Here is a 21,035-nt window from a genome sequence, read left to right on the forward strand (position 1 = left end):
AGACCACTGCAAAATGAACTTTTGAAACTCGCAGGTGACAACTTCTAACTAGGCAAAAAGTCTGGCTCTTTTCTCTGAGAGATGCAATCTCTTGCCTAGAGTCATTTAATTAAGTGAAAGCACTTTCTTCATGCCAGTGGATTTTCAAAAAGCTAAGAAGTGGTGAAATAAGAGCTCTACTATTTACATTTAGACACACGTAGGCAATTCAGGTCCTCTTAATCCGGGAATCATGAGCCTTTCCACCAAGATGAAAATCTTTGCATTAAGCAAATATAAATAGGAAATCTCCTAGCATCATTAAGCGCTCACAGTTCCTTAAAGTCACAGCTCAGTTAATCATTTGCTTGTAGAATGCTTTCCTCCAAGAACAAGGAAATGTTTAAGAATATTTTTTAATCATCCAAAGTATTCTCCCCTTTGCCTTTACACAATTTTTGCATATCATGTGGCCCTGAAATTTAATGAAAGAAGCATTATGTGAGTGGTTTACTTTCATATTTGACTTATAGCAAGAAAAACTCAGTGACAGAAAGATGTGTTGGCAGTTTGGTGGCAAGCCACCTTCTATTACAACGAGCAAATATATGATGACCAAAGGAACCCCAGGCTCCAAGCCATGGCCCTTTCTTTCATACAGTAATCCATACAACCAAATGCCAACCAAGAAAAGAAATGAATTTGGATATTTCCTCAGACTTGGTTGAATTTCTTTGCTGGTTATTAAACACAGCTTGTACTCCAAGAACTGGCACACCTCTGGTTACATCCTCATTTTTTAAGAAACCCTACTGAGCACACTATCCTTCCCTCTCCACATGCTCCGGCACTATACCCTTAAAAGCCTGATAGTAATTCTGCAGAAAGAATCGGAGATGGCCTTGGGCCATTGCAAAAGAATCACGGGTTGTAACACAAAGCATTCTCTTACTAGAGAAATGTGTTTGCATTTGTGGTTTTTCTGATGCCTTCAAATGAATGTTCCTACGTCACAACTGCATCTGTTTGGATCCCTTTTTTTCCCCTTGGGTAAATGAACAAAGGGACATGTTCTTAGAGCTGGCCTCACAGAAATTAACAGCCTCCTTTCATCCTTGCCTTGCATAGCTTTCTTGGGGTTGCTCTATTTGCTTATACTTTCTTTCATAAGCTAATATGAACCTAAAAATTATCACTCATTTGGTACCTTGAGGAGACCAGGTAAATTGGAAAGAAGGCTTAATCTACACCAGGGCCCAAGGATGTTCACTAAAGGAGAAGAGAAATTAGAGACCTATGCTAAAGTAGATAAAGTAGACAGCTCATGGAAGGGATGTTCTACTGATCAAGTATTCACATTATTCACCATGTATGTGAACTTTGGAAATGTGATTGATTGAAGTACTTAGCAGTGTAAATTCAATACATCCTTTCAGACTTGCCCAGGAAATTCGATATTCAAGACATACATTTCTTCAGTTTCAGTTTTTAATCACATAATTTCTGCATCAATCCCAACATCAAGGTGTCCAATCTCACACCACTAGGCTTATACAAATGAATGGTAGGCATAAAAAACTGGCTCGAAGAGAATTCCCATCAAATGTCAACCAGGCCACACAGACGAACAAGTCTTCATTTGTTAATAAGTTCCATACAGCCTGACAACTAAAAGTCGACCAAGGGGTTCCCACGAGCCTGATCGTGATAGCACAGTATTACAATCTAAAGAAAATAGTAAAAAAATTACGTGCACTCATTTTTACAAAAGAAATGAAAACAAAAGTACTTACGCTTTTGCTCCGAGAAAGCAAATCACAGGTATTTCTTTTCATGGTGGTGTTTTAAATAATTCAAATGGACAATAGTAGCTTCCAACGTCACAGCTCCCACTGCAACAATTATCCACTCAAAAGCCAACTGGCATTCTGAAGAGAAAGGCAAGGAAATGTTTAATCAAGTATATGATTAACACGTGCACTTCGAAATGCTGTCTTAGACTAGGACAGTAATTCTTAAATTATTCAGAACAAGCTAAAATGGTGCTGTGTTTAAAGCAATAAAAGTACACACAAGCAGCATTTCCAAAACAGCTTTTGTTAAATGTAAGTTAGAGATTTCAAGCACCATCTGTTTTCCATTAAATATTCAAGTCTACATTTCTAGATTTCTAGTGGCTTAAAAAAAAATAGGTATGGTAGCCACAACTTACACTCACATGTATGCAATGTAGATGCATGCTGAGCTGTGTGCCTGCCCATCCTGGCTGGGACAGCTCCAGACCCCTCCTTACCCTTCCACTAAGCACTCACTGAGGTAGCCCTTGCCACACCAGAGGGATCTTACTTCATCTGAAAGCCCTCTAACCATGGCATGGTGGCCTCCTGTTTCATCATTAGCAATCATCCACAGTATAGTGGCTCTTCAGTAAATTTAGGGCATTCGCTACTCTTTGGGTTCAAAAGATGTTGTAAGAATCAGTCGGGAGCAACAGTTTACCTAGAAAAGTAATAACCGTAATTTCTAAGAATATCTCGGAGCAGTCGTCCGTTGAATGACATGATAGCCTTATTACCTTACCTTCACTTCCCACTAGATGCTAAGAAGGAGATTCTGTTTTGAGTTTTAAAGAAGGAGCAAATACAATGGCTATAGGAGCTGCATCCATTCTGCTATTCAGCTGACTCTGAGCATGATTTACATATTCACAGAGAATATTTGCATATAGTCTGAAATGCCTTTTGGGAAATATGTCACTCTAAGAGAAAGGGGGATAAGGCAAACAGGCTTGGCCAAAACACAAAAGACACAGACGCTGTAGATGTAGGCTGATGTGGTAGGAACAGACTGATTCTAACAGCATGTATTCTATCATTTGGATTTACCCCCTGTTTCTCTAAAGACTTGTGCCTGAGGTTTAGGGAAAAGAATAACAGTAAGGTCTGAAGGAGCTTATTTCACTGAAGTGATTGAAAAATATCAAAGTGCTGGATAGTGTGAATTCAAATATATAAATACATTCACACCAAGTAACTATATATACTTTAAGAAACACATGGAGGGAGGGGCTCCACGGAACACAGCATCTGTCCAGGTCCCTGGAGCAGGCCAGCCCTCAGCAGCAGGAGAACCCATTGGTCCCCCACACCAATGGAGGGGGACCTTCTTCACCAGGCTCTCCAGAATCTTGAGAGTGCAGTGGTGCACTCTCAAGCCTCTAAGACTTGTTTTGAACACATGTGAATCAGCCCTCAAGACTTAGGAGACTAGAAGGCAGGTAGTTTTAGGGAGGCCAGAGATCCCACAACAGCAAGGTGGAGCTAGAACCGGAGAAATTCAGTTTATTACTGCTAAGAATATCCCAAGTCACAGCTCACTGGGGCACAGAGTCTTCTTCAGGGGTTAATAAAAATGTTTGCCTGAGGTTAAAGAAAAATGCACAAATGTGAGCTGCTAGGATAACTATGGTTTCTTTGAGTTTGCGCAGATTATTTTTAGGGGAGTGGGGGTTGGAGGGAAGAGGGAATCCACAAATGCAGAGTTCTCAGCTAGTATACCTCCAGAACTTTAGTCTACCTGTACCAATTAGTTACAATGCCGTGCATTTTATAAGTTCTCAGAAAATGTGAAATTATATTACCCACCTAGAATCAACTTAAGAAGTGGAGAGAAATAATATAAACTGAGAACTAAATATTCCATACCTAGGGAGAAAATAAAACGCAACTAAATGCTGTGGGAAGCTTATATACTTTCAGAGAAAAACACATTCAAAATATTTAATGACTCACTCAGTATTTAATGAGTCCTCTTAGGGGCAACCCGGGAATAGTTCGTAGCCCCTGGTGGGCTAGTAACTCAATAGTTTTAAATTAACAAATCAGTCAAATCAGACAAATCATGGAATTGACCTGATAAGGTTTGCTGAACTCAACACATTTTTAACAAATTTGCCTTGACATCATTTAAAGACTTTCCTATAGGAATTTGGAACCTGCAGAAAATTGAGAAAGAAAAATGAGTTTAACTGAAAATTGTTGATGGGCTGGCTGGCCCTTCTCAGCCTATATACTTAGGAGGCAGCATGGTCTGGCTATAACAGTATGGACCTTGAAACCAAAGAGGCATAGATTAGGATTTCAGTTCTCCAAGGCATCCTGTGTAGCCTTCAGCAAGTTACTTAACGTTTCTGACTTTTTTTGAGATCTGCAAAAAGAAGGCAATACTCATGTGTGTCTTGAGTTTAAATGACCTAATGTGTATGCACTTGATCTTAGGTAAAAGGCCAAGAAACGATGACCTAATGTGTATAAAACAGTGTCTAGAATGCTTAGCTCACATTATCATCACCACCATCACCATCAGCCTTCATCGCTTTTTCTTTTCTTAGTATCAAATGATGAGTAACAACAACCCATTCTCATTTTTCCCCTTAGAAGTACCCGACTCCCTCAAATAAGACAGACAGGCAAATAGACTTTCAACTAAGCAGTAATGAACACTGTATCAGCTCAGGTCCCAGGAGTAAACAGACAACACACTCATATTAAGATCATTTAAGGAGGGGTTAGTAAAGAGATATTTAAGAAGATGACAGTAGTTGGGTGCCTGGATAGCTCAGTTGGTTAAGCCTCAGACTCCTGGTTTTGCCTCAGGTCATGATCTCCTGGTCCTGGGGTGGAGCCCTGCATGGCATCAGTCACCATGCTCAGCAAGGGGTCTGTTTCTCTCCCTTTCTCTTCCCCTCCACCTCTCCCCCTGCTCATGTGCACATATGTGTGTGTGTGTGTGTGTGTGCGTGCGTGCTCTCTTGCGCACGTGCTCTCTCTCTCTCTCTCTCTAATAACCAAATAAATCAAATCTTTTTTAAAAAAGATGAAAGTAGGGTAGAGGAACCTACAAAGGATAGTGAAGTTCTGGTAACTAGTAATAATGGAGTTTTTACCATCCCCAAAAGGGACTAGGAGAGAGGTAGGTCACAGATACCCAGGAGGAGAGTGTCCTAGAGTAATCTGCCTTGAAAAATGGTGATCCTCTGGGACACAGCTGGTGTCAGTTGACCCTGAAAGGAAGGAGACTGGGAGATGAACAAGATCTCATCCTCCTCTGATCTCCTGCCGGGACTCCCCACTGGCAAATGCAACAGAGCCAGAGGGCAAAGGAAGCTGCTGCTGTCCACCTCACTGGTCAGCCTCCCAGGGCAGAAAGCATCCCAGAGCAGGGCAGGGAAGAGAGCAGAGCTGGACATGGAAGACATGCCACACAAAAGGGATCTGCAGCCCAGGAAGAGGACCGCGCTTTTCTGCTCATTTCATCATAAGAAAAACATCATTTATCCTGCATCCTCCTAATAAATCCACGAGGTAGATGTCATTAATGTATTCTCCCCCATTGCACAAAAGAAGAAATGAACTCCAAGAAGTGAACTACCAGTAAATAGCAAAATCAGGATTCAAACCTGATTTGTCTGACTCCAAAGTCCATGTTTTTGTCTATGCAGATACCGTGTGCTTTGCAGCCAATATCAGGCAGGAACCAATGCATTTTAATGATCAACAAATGGTAACCTCTGGAAATATCAAAGCTGTGCCCAAACCAAAGAATGTTTGATTAAAAAAAAAAAAAAAAGAAGAAGAAAAAAAAAAAAGAAAAAAAAAGGTTTACCCTCAGGAAGGCAGTTATCTTAGTTCCCACAAATTCATCCCTCAGCAAAGATAATGCCATGAGACAGCAGAAATGCTTGCTCCCTTCAGGTGTACTAAACAGAAGACCAGGTGAGAAAACACTCACACATGCAATTTCATTACTAGAGGAGTTTCCACATAAAAATTAATTAGGGAGAAGGAAGAGTCAGCTCCTGCAGGGAGAACACGGTAAAAATAAAAAGAAAGGAGGTAGGGTAAGATCGATGGTGCTGGAACACTCAGACACAGAATCTGAGCTACAGCACCTGTATAAATTTTGCTGCTTTGATGAAAGGATAAGAGAGTTAAGATAGGTTTCCTCTTAGAGATTAAGGATTTAGAGAGTGGAAAAAGCCCTGAACTGGGCATCAGAAGAAATAAGTTCCACCTTCACCAATATGTCATATACAAACTGGTTGGTATTAGGAAAATCCCTTCTGTTTTCTTTTCCTCCACCAGTTGCTTGCTTCTCTGTAAAGGGGAGATAACATTATCTCCACAACCTATCTCCTAGGGTTTTAGGGGGATCAATTAGAAAGTGTGTCAAAAAGTTTTCTGGAATCTATAACCTTCCCTGCAAACCTAAGTTGCATCTGTTCATTTAAACATCAAATATGCCAAGGCAGGGAGACACTCTAAATATGAATGAAAAAGTTCTAATTACTTGCAAATGTTGGAGAGACTACTGAATATATTTTATGTATTTTAGAGGGATTTTTTCTTTATTCTTTTGTAATATTTTTTTCCTACACAGTAATTACTTCGTGTAGTGACTGCTAAATTATAAAACCACTCAGATGCATTAATTTAAAAAAACCACATTTACTGGGCATACGTATGGGCCAGGTGCTCTACTAATCTCTCAGATACCACCAAATTTTCTAGATTCAGAGGGGATGGATGGTTTGGATATGCATTGCCTATGAATAAGCAAACCATCATCAACTGGTTGGTCTCCAGCTTAGTTTCTTCACCTCGGCAAGATCTGTTTCTCTGAGACTATATAAAGTAGACATTAAAATGAAACCAGGACAGATAGTCTCTTTCCTAGATTAAATTCTAATATAAAGAGAAAAATAAGTAGATATGGCACAAATTTAAAAAGAAAAGTTGATCACTGTAAAAGACAACCCCAAAAGAGGTACTATAAAAATACACTCAATTTATTGACGATCATCCTCCAAAATATGTGCAAAAAAGAAACCTGGGGGGGGGGCAATTCAAGAATTAAATGCTCAAAAAGTTCAGAGAAAAGAAGCATATGAGTGGAAAAATAGGCTTTTTATGGGGAGGTTTGAGTGAATACCATAGGCTCTTATATGCCTCTTGATTTTCCCTGTCCACACCTAAGACAGGTAACGTGGACACTTGCCCCAGTGTCCCTTGGCTAAATCTGTGCAGACACAAAGGAAGGCAAGTCCCTGGTATTTCTTCATACCTTCTAAAGTTGTCAATTAAGAGAAAGGACTCCTTGGTCTAGATCTGAGGGTGACCAGAGTTTCCCTGCTATTTATATCCTGCCTCTTTTCTCCAAAGTGCCCTGTAAAAGCTGTTCCTTATCTGAGCTCTGGCTAGAAACTACACAATCTGCGATTAGAAAGAGCTCATGGTACAAATGAGGAAACTGAGGTACAAGAAGATAAGCAATTTGCCTAAAATCACAGGGTTATGTGAAATAACACAGGAATTAACCTGAGGCCTCTGCACTCCCTGCCCAGACCTCTGTCCAGCTAAGGCTGCTGCCTTAAAACTCACTCGACAGGGCAACTCAGAGGCACTTTTCGGCGTGCCCAGCAGAGATCAACAAGTTAGTTCTTGCTAAAGTCGGTACAATCTGCTTGTGACACAAGGATGGCCCCATATAGGTTGCGGCTCGTGCTTCGGAGGAGACCTTCAGCTGTCTCACAGAAGCCAGGATGATGTGTCTCAATGAGGGGGGCCAGGGGACCTGGGACTTACATGTTTAATGTGACTGCACCTCCCAGTCTGTCCCCAACACAAACCCTCTGCCCTAGTCTGAAGAATCTAATCCCTCCAGCAACTGTGACATGTTCATTTCCACCTCCCAGCCCTAAGTGGATTCCTAAAATGTCCCTCTATTGTCATCTTTCTGAACTTTCCTATCCTTCAAATTCCAGCAAGTCTTTCTTTCTAAAATGACAGTTGCCCTACTAGGCCAGGTCACACAGCTTTCTACTTCCTCTGAATTCCAGCAATCAAGGCTATGCTGTGCCATGATAGCAACTATCTTGTGAGTTTGCCCTAGTTGTTTTATAGGTTTAGCCTCTACTTCCTCAATTGTGGAATAAGACACATTTTAAGGCCCTTTTCATACTGCAAGTTACATGATTATAAAATACATATTCCTAAGGTTGAAAACAATTCATTCTTTTGCCTTGTCCCTAATGCTCAACAGAGTACTGAGCCCCCAGCAACCACTCAATAAAATATATTTAAAAACAGAAGTATAAATCCATTAGAAAATCATTTTAATTCATAAGTAGTACAAAATTTGAAATAAAATTTTGTCAAAATGTGGAAAAGATTCAACTTCAATATTTATCAAAGAAATGAAAATTAAAATCAATTGAAATTGGTTTGTCTTGCCTACCAATCAGCAAAATTAAGGCTTTTAAAAATAAAATACTTGATAATCTGTATATATGGTAAACTATACATTTCATATATTGCTTTTCAATTTCAAAATGACATAAGTCTTAGGAAAGAAATTTGACAATAAGTACCCAAATCTATAACTTTATTATGTATTTTATATAGTAATTCAGAAAAGAAACCTGAAATGCAGCAAGTGCTTTATATGTAAAGGTGTTTGCAACAATGCTACCTAGAGTAATGAAAATTTAAAAACTTAGGGGTGCATGGGTGGTTCAGTTGGTTAAGTGTCTGACTTCAGTTCAAGTCATGATCTTGGGATCGAGTCCCACATGGTATTGGGCTCCTTGCTCAGCAGGGAGCCTCCTTCTCCCTCTCTATTTGCCCTTCCCCCAGCTCATACTCTCTCTCTCTCTCTCTCTCTCTCTCGCGCGCGCGCGCGCTCTTTCTCAAATTAACAAAAATATTTTTTAAAAATAAAATTAAATATATAAATAAATACAATTTAGATGTTCAATAGTAAGGGAATAGCTAAATAAAATATGGGAAACTTGATGCTGCACTCTACAATTAAAAATATATATATTTTATAATATATTTTAGTTACACAGAAAAATGTTTCTGCTATAATGTTAAGTGGCAAAAGCAGGATTAAAGTTGTAGGTATAGCATGTTCCTATAAAAAGTTTTGCACAGAGAAAAGACTAGCAAGAAATACAGGAAATTATTAGTAGCTACATGTAAGTTTTAGTATTATAGGTGTTTCTATTCTTCCTTATACCTCAGCTTTTAAATTTTTCAACATTGGGAAAAATAAACACTTAAAGTCAAATTAAAAGAACATAATTGAGTGAATTGGGAACAACTCATTAATCTTCTGTTCCTACTTTGGAGAATCCTTTAAATGGTAAGCTTTCATTGGTGTGATTGTTCTAGGAGATTAGTGGATTGTAAACCCATTCATTTGGTTATTTGATTTTAGGTGCCCAATTTTGCTGTTTCATACAAAGTGTTAGACTTTGCCTTTTGGGAATCTATAAACTGGGAAAAAACTTAGTTGGAAAGGAATAGCCAACAGTAAGTTCTCTCTCACTCATCCTACTACTACTTTCTCCATCTGAATGTCTGTTATCTCCCTTTTTCTTTTGGTCCCAGTAATGATGATAATCACACACAAACACACATCTTCAGTCTCTGCTTCACTTACAAAATCAGTTGATTTGGTTGAGGTTCCCCTATGTTAGTTTCCAGTAATGCAAAACACACCGAACTCCGACAAATGTAAATTATGAATACACAAACAAGAGATCTGGGTTTTGTAGAACCAACAAGAGATCAATCCAGAAAATATTTTGATTTGCATTATAAGTTGGGGAAAGACCACGAGGAAATGTTTGCAATAAAAATATTCATAAAATAATAAGTTAACAGTTAAACTCTTTACCTCAGTTTAGCATCAATAAGCTTTGCACCTTTTGAATGGTTTAGGGCCCCTTCCTAATATCTTCCTGAACATTCTATCAAACACTGCACCTCAGCTTCCTCTCTCACCCCATCTCACTTTCACTCACCTCAAGAGGATGAGGCATTTCTTCCATGTAGAGTTGTTCTTCTACCCACTTTCTACCTTCCTTCCCCTTTCTTCTCAACTGCTCCTCTTCCCTCAAACTCGAAATATTCTTTTGAATCTCTCTTCTGGTTAAATGAAAAAAAAAAATCCTTCTCAAACCTTCATTCTCTTCCCTCCAAATATTATCTTTCTCTCCATAATCAGATGATTTGAAGGAATTGTCCATTAAACTCACTTTCTCCACCTCTTCATTCCCACCTCCAACCCTCACACCACCACAATCTCAAAAGATTCTAGACCACCATATTGCCAAATATAACAAGTATTTCCCAAATTCCCTGACTAGATCTTCCTACTATAACATCAATCCTTGTTCCTTCTAGAAACTCTCTCCTCCTTTGTCTTTTTTTTTTTTCCTCCTTTGTCTTCTCTGATATCCCTCTCCACCTGCTCTGATTGCTGGACCTCTTTCTACCTCATGGAGACTTCTTTTGTTCACCCCTTAAACATGGATGATACCACTGCTTAGTCTTTACCAGTGCTTCCTACACATTAGTGCATGTCAAAAGTAGTCAGGGAAACCCATAAAATTGGGATTGCTGACCCTCCACTAATGATTCAGAACCTCCAGGCTATGGAGGAATCTGCTTTTGGTCAATTCTCCATATGACACTCATGAAGCTTTCAGAGCACCTGATGGTTGATTGGCACTTGGGAATCTCTAGTCTACATTATGTGCGTGAGCAACCTGTTAGTTTTCATTGTTTAGCCACATGTATGCTAATAATATAGGCATGTTAATCATATACATATAAATACATATATATGATACCCTGACTTCTCCTGAGCTTCAGAGTTGTATACTTCAACGACATTATTTGGAAGGCCCATAAGCATCTCATATACAACACATCCGTATATGAACTCAACTTCTTTTCTTTCTCACTCCCAAATAGGTTCTTCCTCTTATTCATTCTCTCTCTTTCTCTCTCTCTCTCTCAGTTGGTACCACCATCCACCCAGACAGTCAAGCCAAACTCTTGAACATGTCCCACCACTCCCTGATCATGAATACTCAATCAATAATCATCCTCTGCTAGAGTACCCGGCAAACATTCATCAGCTTTATCCTCCCCTTGCAGCTCTAGGACCACTACTCCCTTTCAAATTTTTCTCTACACCATTTCTGTAGGTACCTGCTAATGAGTTTCTGATTCCCCTACATTCCCAACCCCATCCCCATTGCCAGCTGAACCAACACAGCTAGTTGCCCCTTCCATTAAGGCCTTCTGGATGCCCTCAACAGTAGTTCTGTCAAATTATACTGAAATGATCTGTCTCACTCCCACTGCTACTCAGAATTCTAAGACTCTTGAAGGTACAAAACATTTCATAATTGTAGAGACAATCATAACTTAATAAATTCAATAAATTTTTATTGAATTGTGTCAAATCGAACTGTTTCCCCTGACTAGAATTACAAGAAGGAATGCACATTTTGTCTCTAGACAAAGAAGAATCAAATATTTTCCTTTGTAGCTTATATCCATACAAAACCATCATCCTGTTCCCTTCTCCTACCCCCAAATGATAGTAGTAGTCCCTCTTATTCATTCACCAGGCATTTACTAGGCACTTGAGGTATGCAATAAACTGTGTTAGAGTCCAGGGATGCACAGATAAACATGATAAAATTTCTCTCCACCAGGATCTCACAGACTAGTAGAGGAGAGGGACAAATCGTACAATGCAGTAAATGCTCTGACGGAGGCTCGGAATAGCTGGTGTGGGACCCAGAGGAGGTAGAAAGTGATTCATACACCTAATGGCTTCAAGGCCTGTTCTGAATTATTCTGCTTTTGTGAACACTCTGCTTCAAGTTATTCAAATGTCATTTCATATACTGATGTTTTTCCCCAAGTAGAAGGAAAGCAACATGAAAGAAGAGACTGGCAGTTTCTTTCATCTCTTTTGCACATCTGGTCAGATCTGTCCCTGCAGAGAGGTGGCTGTAGAATTCTACACCCAGAAAATGTTCTGTAAATGTCTGTCAAATGAATAACATGCAGGTGATAACCCTTACATAAGAGAACACAAGGCACTTTTGATTATAAAATATCAACATTTGGAAGATACATCCTTTGGCTCCCAAGGTAACCCAATTCTTCACTTCCAAGGATATGGAAATGCCAGACTACCCACTGTTTCAACACTGACCTTGACCAGAATTTCAAAACAATTCAGCTGAGTCGTTTAACAGCAAATAAATTACATTTCTTTTAGGATTCCGTGCTTTGTGGCCTCTCACCCCTACCCTGAAATAATGGCAGCTCTCTAAAACACAACTCTTTACCCTAAATAAAAGGCTAGGGACTTTCCAATTCAATTCTCATAAATGTAGAACCTGTGCGTACCATGAGCGTACCTCATTCTGGTTTAAGCTTCCTGCTGAAGCAAGGAAAGTTACAACAAAAGCTTTCTTTTCAACAACTTTCCTAACCATATCCCTCCCACTCTCTCATTATGGTGCCCTTCCAGGCCTGGGCAGTGGGAAGTGGCTAGAGTAGTTCTGCTGTGAATCATTGGACAGCAGGGTGCCTCATCTTCTGGCCTGGGGCCAAGATGCAAGGAGCCTCTGGGATGTGTCATCCACTGCTAAGTTATAACAGATCCATTGAGAGCCCGAGGACAAAACGCCCTGAGTCATCATGAGGGGAAAACAAAATGATGGCAAGACAATCCCCACAAAATCCCTGGTTTAAGCAGTCACTATCTGCAAAAAAAGGTGGGGTTCACTGAAGCAATGAGGCTTTTTTCTTTTTTCAGTACTTTGCATCCCACATTAGAAGAAAGGAGGAAAAAAAAAGCCTACCATCTGAGGACTTCTAAATTGAGAAGTGTCTGAATGGCATCATCACTGAAGGCTGTGGGATGTATGCACGGACTGGAGTCTACCAACTATGCATCACAAATCATAGTCCGTACTTTCCATTATGAAATGAGCTCAGTTGTCAAAGATGAACTATTCTATCCCACTAGTTAAAACAACAACAACAACAACAACAAAAACATGCTATGAATGATGGATCAGTTGATGATAGGTAGGTAAGTAGATAGTAAGTAGATAGGTAGGTGGGTGGATGGATGGATGGATAGATAGATGAGAAAGACAAAGACAGAGAGGGAGCTTGGGAGAGGAAGAAGAGAAGAGAAAGGGAGAAATCTCCAAGCCATAGATCCTGGTATGTACAGTTTTCTCAATCTGAGCTGTAGAAGCAAAACTATTATCTCTAAAATTAACATTGTTGTGATGTTTTCAGAACTTCCTTTTAAAACAAACTTACCCCTTTGTTCTTTAGTTGCTTCCGTTTATCAATTTACAATGAATCCTGCTTCTTATTTTCCTACAAAATCTACATTGTAAATGGCTCCCCTGAGAAACCTTACAACTGATTTATTTTAATAAGTTACTACTGACCTAGTAATACTATTGTTTCAGACTACACAGTATAGGAGGATTTGAAGAAAATAAGCCAGTTACAGATAAAAGGAGACTGGGGCAGTTGGTAGAGCCTCCTGCAGAGCTTACTTAAGGCAGGTGATGGAAGTTTTTCTAATGAGGCTTCAACAGAACGACTTTTATCCTGACACCAAGGAACTCAGTACCCTCAGGCTATCATTTCTCCCTGATTAACAATTGCTACCCAAGGAGTCATACCCTGCAGACTATATGAATAGAAGAAAAACAAGGCAGAAAATGAAAGTTCAATGTTAATTGAAAGAAATATAAACAAGGAAATTAACACAACCAAGAAACCAAAGAGGAGAAATAAAACCCAAACTTCTCAGTTCTCCACCTCTTAGGAACTGACAAGCCATTAGCATCCTTCAAGGGGATGAGCCCACTGTGGAGGCGTCATTAACACACACACACACACACAGAGAACTGTGCATGCCCCTGAGTTTTAGGTGGAGCCAAAGAGCAAATTTTTAATCAAAGGTAAGATGCTGTTGTCTTTTTATGTTAAAATTAAAACAGCAGCAGAAGGGAAGCTGGACAAAGAATCTGAATGTGTTTTCTGTTCAAGAATGTTACTATTTTACCATTTCATGATGGGTGCTAAAGGCAACAAAGTCAAGATTTATTAAGGCAGAAATTATAATGCCCTTCTGTCATGACATTTTCAACATATGAGACAGAGTCAAGTCAACCCTCAGTAGAGTGCCCTCTGTTTTTCAAACTGTTTTCCTCCTTATGAAGAGGTCTTTAGTTCACTGCATTCCAAAAGAAGGGATCTTACGGTATCATCTGAAGAAGAATTGACATTATAAATGTTTATTCAGAGAAAAAAGGAAAAGAACAAAACGAATTAGTGGAATATTAGGGGTTTGAGAATTTCCTGATTTTGACCTTGAGGGCAATAATATAACCCTTTTGAATGTCCAGTTCATGGTCAATATACACACATGTAACTCTTGAAACCAATACTGCAAGACCTTGGTGTAGACCAAATGATGGACTGATGGTCAGCACCTATTAAGCACCAACCTGAATGAAAGAAGGTATTCCCTAAACATTAACTTCATTTTTCTCACCCTTAACTTGTTGGTTTTTTAGGAAGCTCAGATTTACTAATGCTGCAAAAATATTTCATTAAAAATGGACTTTTCCCAAGGATTATTATTTACAGCCATACTGACACAGAATGAGGACCCTGTTCTAATTCTCAGGATGCTCAAATGTCCTGCAAGATATCATCTTTGGTTTCTGAGTCCAAGCGTAAGCTCTTCCCTGGCCTTTTTTAAGGTCAAATGACTGTTTCAAATCTTGCTTTCAGAGGTTTGAAATCCTTTTCACTCTGATACTTCCTTCTTCAAGTACTCAGTGAATGATCTTGAAAATGAACTCCATCCCTCTTCCAGCAAGAAGTTAATTGTAAAACCTACTCTCAGCTGCTAGCACTAAGCAGCTTTCAAGTTTCTCAGCAAATCTGAAAGCCCCCGAGTGTACAGAAAGGACAAGCAGAGGACTCTGACACACAGAAGAAAAAGCACCTCTATTTAGCATGAGCCCCATGATTACCCAATAGCTGTTCAGAGCTTGGCTGCTCTAATTGGAGTCTGTGCTGAATCATTGCCATTCGTGTAGTACCCATCTGGCACCTGAAATTAGATTTTGTTCCCTCTTCATTTATAATGGTGATGAGTGATGGAGGTACATAACAGCGAAACCCCTTAAAGATTACTCTGCTAATAGATGAACTTCTTGGTGAAAATGGAAAATGGCAGTTTCTTTTCTAAGGATCTGGCTATCTTTTATCACCCAATGGTTTATTAGCTCAATTTTTCAAAAGGACAATCATACTGGGGATCACTGGGATGCTGGAGTTTTATCTTTTTTTTTTTTTTTTTTTTTTTTTTTTTTTTTTTTAAATTTTTATTTATTTATGATAGTCACAGAGAGAGAGAGAGAGGGGCACAGAGACATAGGCAGAGGGAGAAGCAGGCTCCATGCACCGGGAGCCTGATGTGGGATTCGATCCCGGGTCTCCAGGATCGCGCCCTGGGCCAAAGGCAGGCGCCAAACCGCTGCGCCACCCAGGGATCCCTATCTTTAAAAATCTAATTCACTGGAGAAGAAATACAACGTAAAGCATATAAGTTACAAAATAAGACCAAATTTAATGTCTGAAATCCAAGTAGCAAAGAGCAAGAACTTTGGAGTGGTAAGGGTATTTAAGTTTCCAGTTCAGGACTCCTGGGTGGCTCAGTGGTTTAGCGCCTGCCTTGGGTCCAGGGCGTGATCCTGGAGTCCCAGGATGTAGTTCCACGTCGGGCTCCCTGTATGGAGCCTGCTTCTCTCTCTGCCTGTGTCTCTGCCTCTCTCTCTCTCTCTCTCTCTCTCTGTGTGTGTGTGTGTCTCTCACGAATAAATAAATAAAACCTAAAAAACGTTTCCATTTCATCTAAAACTTTGCCATCTGTAAATGATGTCATTCCACACCACAGGGTACCATATCACAGATATTGTTATTGATCATTTTATTCTCAATTATTACTAGAGAAAGAGACCTCTCAGGCCACTACAATAGCTAGAATTCATCTTTTTTGTGGGACACCAGTTTATCACTTATATTTAGCATACACCACTCTAACACAATATTTCAGAACTTTAAAATCTTAATATTATTAATTATAATACTAACTGTAACTTACCCTTGGCTATTCAACTTTTAAGAACCAAGACTATCCTGGCTCTGTTACTTATTATGTGACTTCTAGCAATTTACCTAACCACTCTTTCTACCTTTAGTTTCTTCATCTATAAACTAGAACTCCAATACCGTGCTTTATACCACTGTTGGAAGGAATACAAAATTCGTAGAGATGAAGTGCTAGGAACTGTGATAACGCAGAGTAAGTACTCATTTCTCATCATCATCATATTTCTTTTTTACTCTTGAGAAATTAGAAGTCATTTACAGTGAATGTATAGTAAGCATATAATGGAGACTTCTGTTTTGAAAATAATAATCCAACATATTTTTTATTCACTCTAAGGTTGCTCTAAAGACAGATAGACACACACACACTCATTAAATCAATTACTTTAGCCTGGTGAGGGAGCAGAGAAATTATTGAAACACCAACTATGTTAAGAGAAAAACTAACCCATTTTACACGCCAGAAGGCACACATCCCCACCAGTGAATTACCCCCTATCAAAATAGGGCAGAAATAGTATTTTAGGTGGAATTAGAGTCTAGGATACTACCCAGAAGACTCATGGGCTGAGTGACACTAAAGGTAACTTAAAACTCCCATATGTCCCTAGTGAAGAAGAGGGATGGCTGGCAGTGCTGGCTGAAGAGCTGGACAGTGAAGGTTTGGAAAGGGTGCAGTGACACAGACACTATGGGACAGATTTCCCCAGCTGGGGATGAGGTAAGACTCACAGCCAGACCTGAGGAGAACCACAAACAAGGCTTCAGTGCCTGCCCAGTGGGCCAAGAGAGCTAAGTTCCCTGAAAGTAATTCTTGTTCTTTGCTGTGGAGGGACGACATAGAAAGAGTACTAAACCAATTTCAGACACTTCACAAATGGAGGCCAGAGGGACACAGACCACATCCTTGCACAGATGAGTTCTACAAAAACATTCAATTGGGAGATGGCATGTGAACCAAAGTCACCTTTCCCCAATGCTATGAGGGCAATAATAACTCTATTATAATTACAAAAAAGTACCAGGCACTTACTGTGTGCCAGGCAATGTCTGAATCACTTAAAATAAATGAACTCATCCAATTCCCACAAAATTCTGTAAAACAGCTACCATTTTATTTTATTTTTTTTCTTTTAATTTTTTTTTAATTTTTATTTATTTATGATAGTTACCAAGAGAGAGGGAGAGAGGCAGAGACACAAGCAGGCTCCATGCACCGGGAGCCGACGTGGGATTCGATCCCGGGTCTCCAGGATCGCGCCCTGGGCCAAAGGCAGGTGCCAAACCGCTGCGCCACCCAGGGATCCCCAAACAGCTACCATTTTAATGCCTAATTCATAGATGGAAAAAAAAAGGACATACAAAAAAAAGGTTACACAAACAGTTCAAGAGGACATGGCTAGTGAATTGTGAGCCCAGGAAACGTAAGTTTCCTCCTATACCCAAAAGCCATTCTGTTTTTTAGGGAAGGGGCAAGAACTAATGGAAAAGGAAAAAGACAATCTTGATCTAGAGCTAAATTTTGAATTAACTGAATACTTACCCAACAGAAACCATTTATATCCCTAAAAGAACTAAAATTAAGGGTTTTCTTTTTCTACTCATCATCAGGAAAAGTAGTCCTAGAGCTGGAAGATTGATTATAGGAAATAAGCCACAGTGTTTCTATATCTAAATTGTAGCAAGTCAATTCTGACCCGATTAGAGATGTTAGTCAATGTAAGTGCAAGAAGCTGCCAACATAAGATTGAAATTTTACTCCATTTATTTCATTCTCCTTGCTCCCAAATTCACTTTGAAGCAACCAAAGAAGTGTAGTGAAAGGAAAATCAAGGAAGAGTGCCATCAATTTAGGGAATTTCTATTAACAGTCCACAGGATCTAGACTGCCCATGAGTCTAAGCATTGTAATGTGAGAATTTAACATGAAGAAATCTATTGATAAAATTCATCATATCAATAGATCAAGGAAGAATCCTCTCTAAAAGTGTCTAAAAAGCAAGTGAAAAAATCCTAACATAGAGTTCTGGTTTTTAAGCTTTAATAAAACAGGAATATAGGGCATACTTTCCTTAAATAGCCAATGTCTCACGTAGTGATAAAAAAATTGGAGACCTGCCCATTAAAGTCAGGAGCAGAAGAAGGACACACACAACTACCACCTGTAGTTAACAATGTGTTTTAACTTTTAGGCAATAAACATAACAAAGATTCATATATATTAAAAAAGAGGCAAATATGTAATTATGTTAAAGAAATTAAAAATTAAAAGCTTAGTAAAGTGACTGATTACAAATCAATATTTTCCTAGATATAAACAATTGAAAATTTAATAGATACCAAAAAAAAAAACCCACCCTGAAGCAATCGACAGATTTTGGGGGTTTTGTTTGCTTTTTTCTTTATTAAGGTAGAGGGAATATATGAAAAGAAATTACTACTTTACCACAGAACCTAAAAAGACACATGAAAAGAAGTCACATGTCTCTGACAATGAAAGCAAACCCAATTCCATGTATATACAGTTCCAAATTAAATTACTTTCCTGTTTATTTCCATTTGGATTTTGTGTTGAAGAAACTTTCACAAATACACAAAGGTAGAGAAAATAGTGGACCCCATGTACACATCACACAGCAAAATTGTATCAGTATTTTTCCCACACTGCTTTGTCTATCCTTAACATACACTTTTCCTATATCTCCTTGCTTACATAATTTAAGACCTAGTAGAAATAAACATGTACATTTATCTAGAAAATTTCTGAAAAACAGTAGTAATGAAGAATTTCTATGATAATTAAAATAATTTATCCTGGCATCAGAGTAGAAGAAAAACCAATAGAACTGAATAAAAACACCAAAAAACAAAAAAAGGAATAAAAACACCAAAGAAATACAATTATAATAAGAATTTTATAAAGGTAACATTTATTGTAAGTGTTTAGAGCATGGGTTCATAAATCATTATATTGGGACAACTTGATAATCACTTGAAAACAAAATCTCATACATACCTTATGGTATACCTAATACATGCCATATGATACCTCATATCATACCACAATAAATTCCAGGTAAATTCAAGGTATGATTGTGAAAAATGAAGCCATGGAAGTACCAGAACAAAATACTTGTACGTATTTTATTTCTTTAAGGGTAAGGAAGGTCTTTCTAACCATTATATATGCCAGACTCTTTGCTAAGTCCATAAACTAAGAAAGTAATGATTGAACTAGTTTTGAAAATGAAAATATGTATCAAAATATTTCAAAATATAAAATACAAGCTCCAAAAATATCACACATAATTAATGGAGTTACAACATGAACTCTTAAAAATCAGTAAGGAAAATGAATATGTCCCAGTAAAAAAGCAAATTCACAAAAGATAAACTAGAATTTGAAATTAATATATTGAAAACTCAATCTCACTAGTAAACAAAATAAGGAGATGCTCTACTTTGTCCATCAGATGGTACATTAAAATTTTAAAAATCACACCAAGTATCAGAACACTCATTTACCACCAGTGGGAATATAGTCAGTACAATATTTCTAGATAGGTATTTGGCAAATACATCAAAAGTCTGAGAAACATGTGTGCCCTTTAAATTAGCACAAGAAAGAGACCCACAGATGAACATTCGAAGATAATGTTCAAAGCATTGTTCATAATAGGAAAAAATGTGAACAAAGTAAATACCCAATAAGAGAGGGTAACCTAAATTAAAATGGTTGGAAATATGTGATAGAATATCATGAGACTATGAGAAATTATAATATAGATCTATAAAGATGTTCATGATAAACTGTTAGGTGAAAAGCACAGGTTACCAAACTGTATTCAGAGCATGATCCCATTTTTATGCAAAACATACACTGAAAATAATTTCAAAGAATATACATCAAAATATAATAGTGTTTAGCTATTAGTGTTTAGCTCTAGAATTATGGGAGGTTTTCTCCTTTTGTTCCTTTGTCAAATGTCATCTAATTTTTTTTACAGTGAATATGTACTATTCATATTATAAAATTAAGTATTAAAAAAGTATGTATAGTTAAAGCCTTTAGTTTGCAGCTAAAGGCCAAAGTTGTGAGAATGGAATTCCTCAGCCATGGCTGGGTTGCTGCTTCTAACAAGAAAGATGATGGAGACCATCCATGACCTGTCTGGACATTGTGTATTTCAGACTGTTAACTTGTATGCCCTCGCTGCTACGAAACATGAAGCAGGCTTTGAAATTCAAGTCATTTTGAAAATCAAATATCATATAGAAATTCAAACTTAACACTCATTATGGTTAGTTCTGAGTATTAACAAAGTTAGTGAAAGCAAGGAATCTTAAAAATAATAGGTGATTGACATGTTTACTAAAATGCATAGTTTTTTAACTTGCCAACTATTCTTTCTGAAGCATTAATTTACATGTTTCAGATGCGAAGTTCCATTGACTTAACTGCACACAAAAGCACTTGCCAAGACATTTTTCTATAAATTAAAAGAAGAGAGCAGCCATATTGCTTAACTTGGACAGGCAGGAAGCCACCAGGAGCCACATGCCCTCTCTCACAGCCTGCACGATCCTTGATTAGCCCGAGCCTGGCCCGGAACAATCTGGTTCCCAGTCAATGAGGAATGTATACAACTCTACATTAATGAGCATTTAGAGAGAGGAAAAAGACAACAGACATTGGCCGAGTGGCAGCTTCTTGCCAGATGCCATGTCATTAGCTTATTCCTACTATTCTTCACAATCTGTGGTGTGGGTGGCATTTCCCCTATGCTGGAGATGATAAAACCAAGCCTAAGAAAGATGAAATGATTTTCTCCAAGTGTCACAAGTAACAAGAAGTAGGAGAGTGATTCAAACCCCTATCTCTCTGGCTCAAAGTCTTATGCGCCTTGCAGAAGGCTAGAAGGATCCATCTGATTCTACCTGCCTGAGACAAGCAACAGACTTTGA

General features: G+C 38.5%; 1 protein-coding gene across 9 annotated transcripts in view; it reads right to left on the reverse strand.

Annotated features, from left to right (window-relative positions):
* The window catches only part of PDE4D (phosphodiesterase 4D), a 1,400,346-nt gene that overhangs the window by 1,102,620 nt on the left and 276,691 nt on the right, over positions 1 to 21,035 (reverse strand). For all 9 annotated transcript variants that reach the window (XM_038530654.1, XM_038530652.1, XM_038530653.1 and 6 more), the window contains one exon: positions 1,773 to 1,907. In XM_038530654.1, the coding sequence (XP_038386582.1) occupies positions 1,773 to 1,814 (42 nt within the window). In that variant the 5' untranslated portion in view covers positions 1,815 to 1,907. The remainder of the gene's footprint in view (positions 1 to 1,772; positions 1,908 to 21,035) is intronic.

This window comes from Canis lupus, chromosome 2 (genome assembly GCF_011100685.1).
Source record: "Canis lupus familiaris isolate Mischka breed German Shepherd chromosome 2, alternate assembly UU_Cfam_GSD_1.0, whole genome shotgun sequence".
NCBI classification, from domain to species: Eukaryota; Metazoa; Chordata; class Mammalia; order Carnivora; family Canidae; genus Canis; species Canis lupus.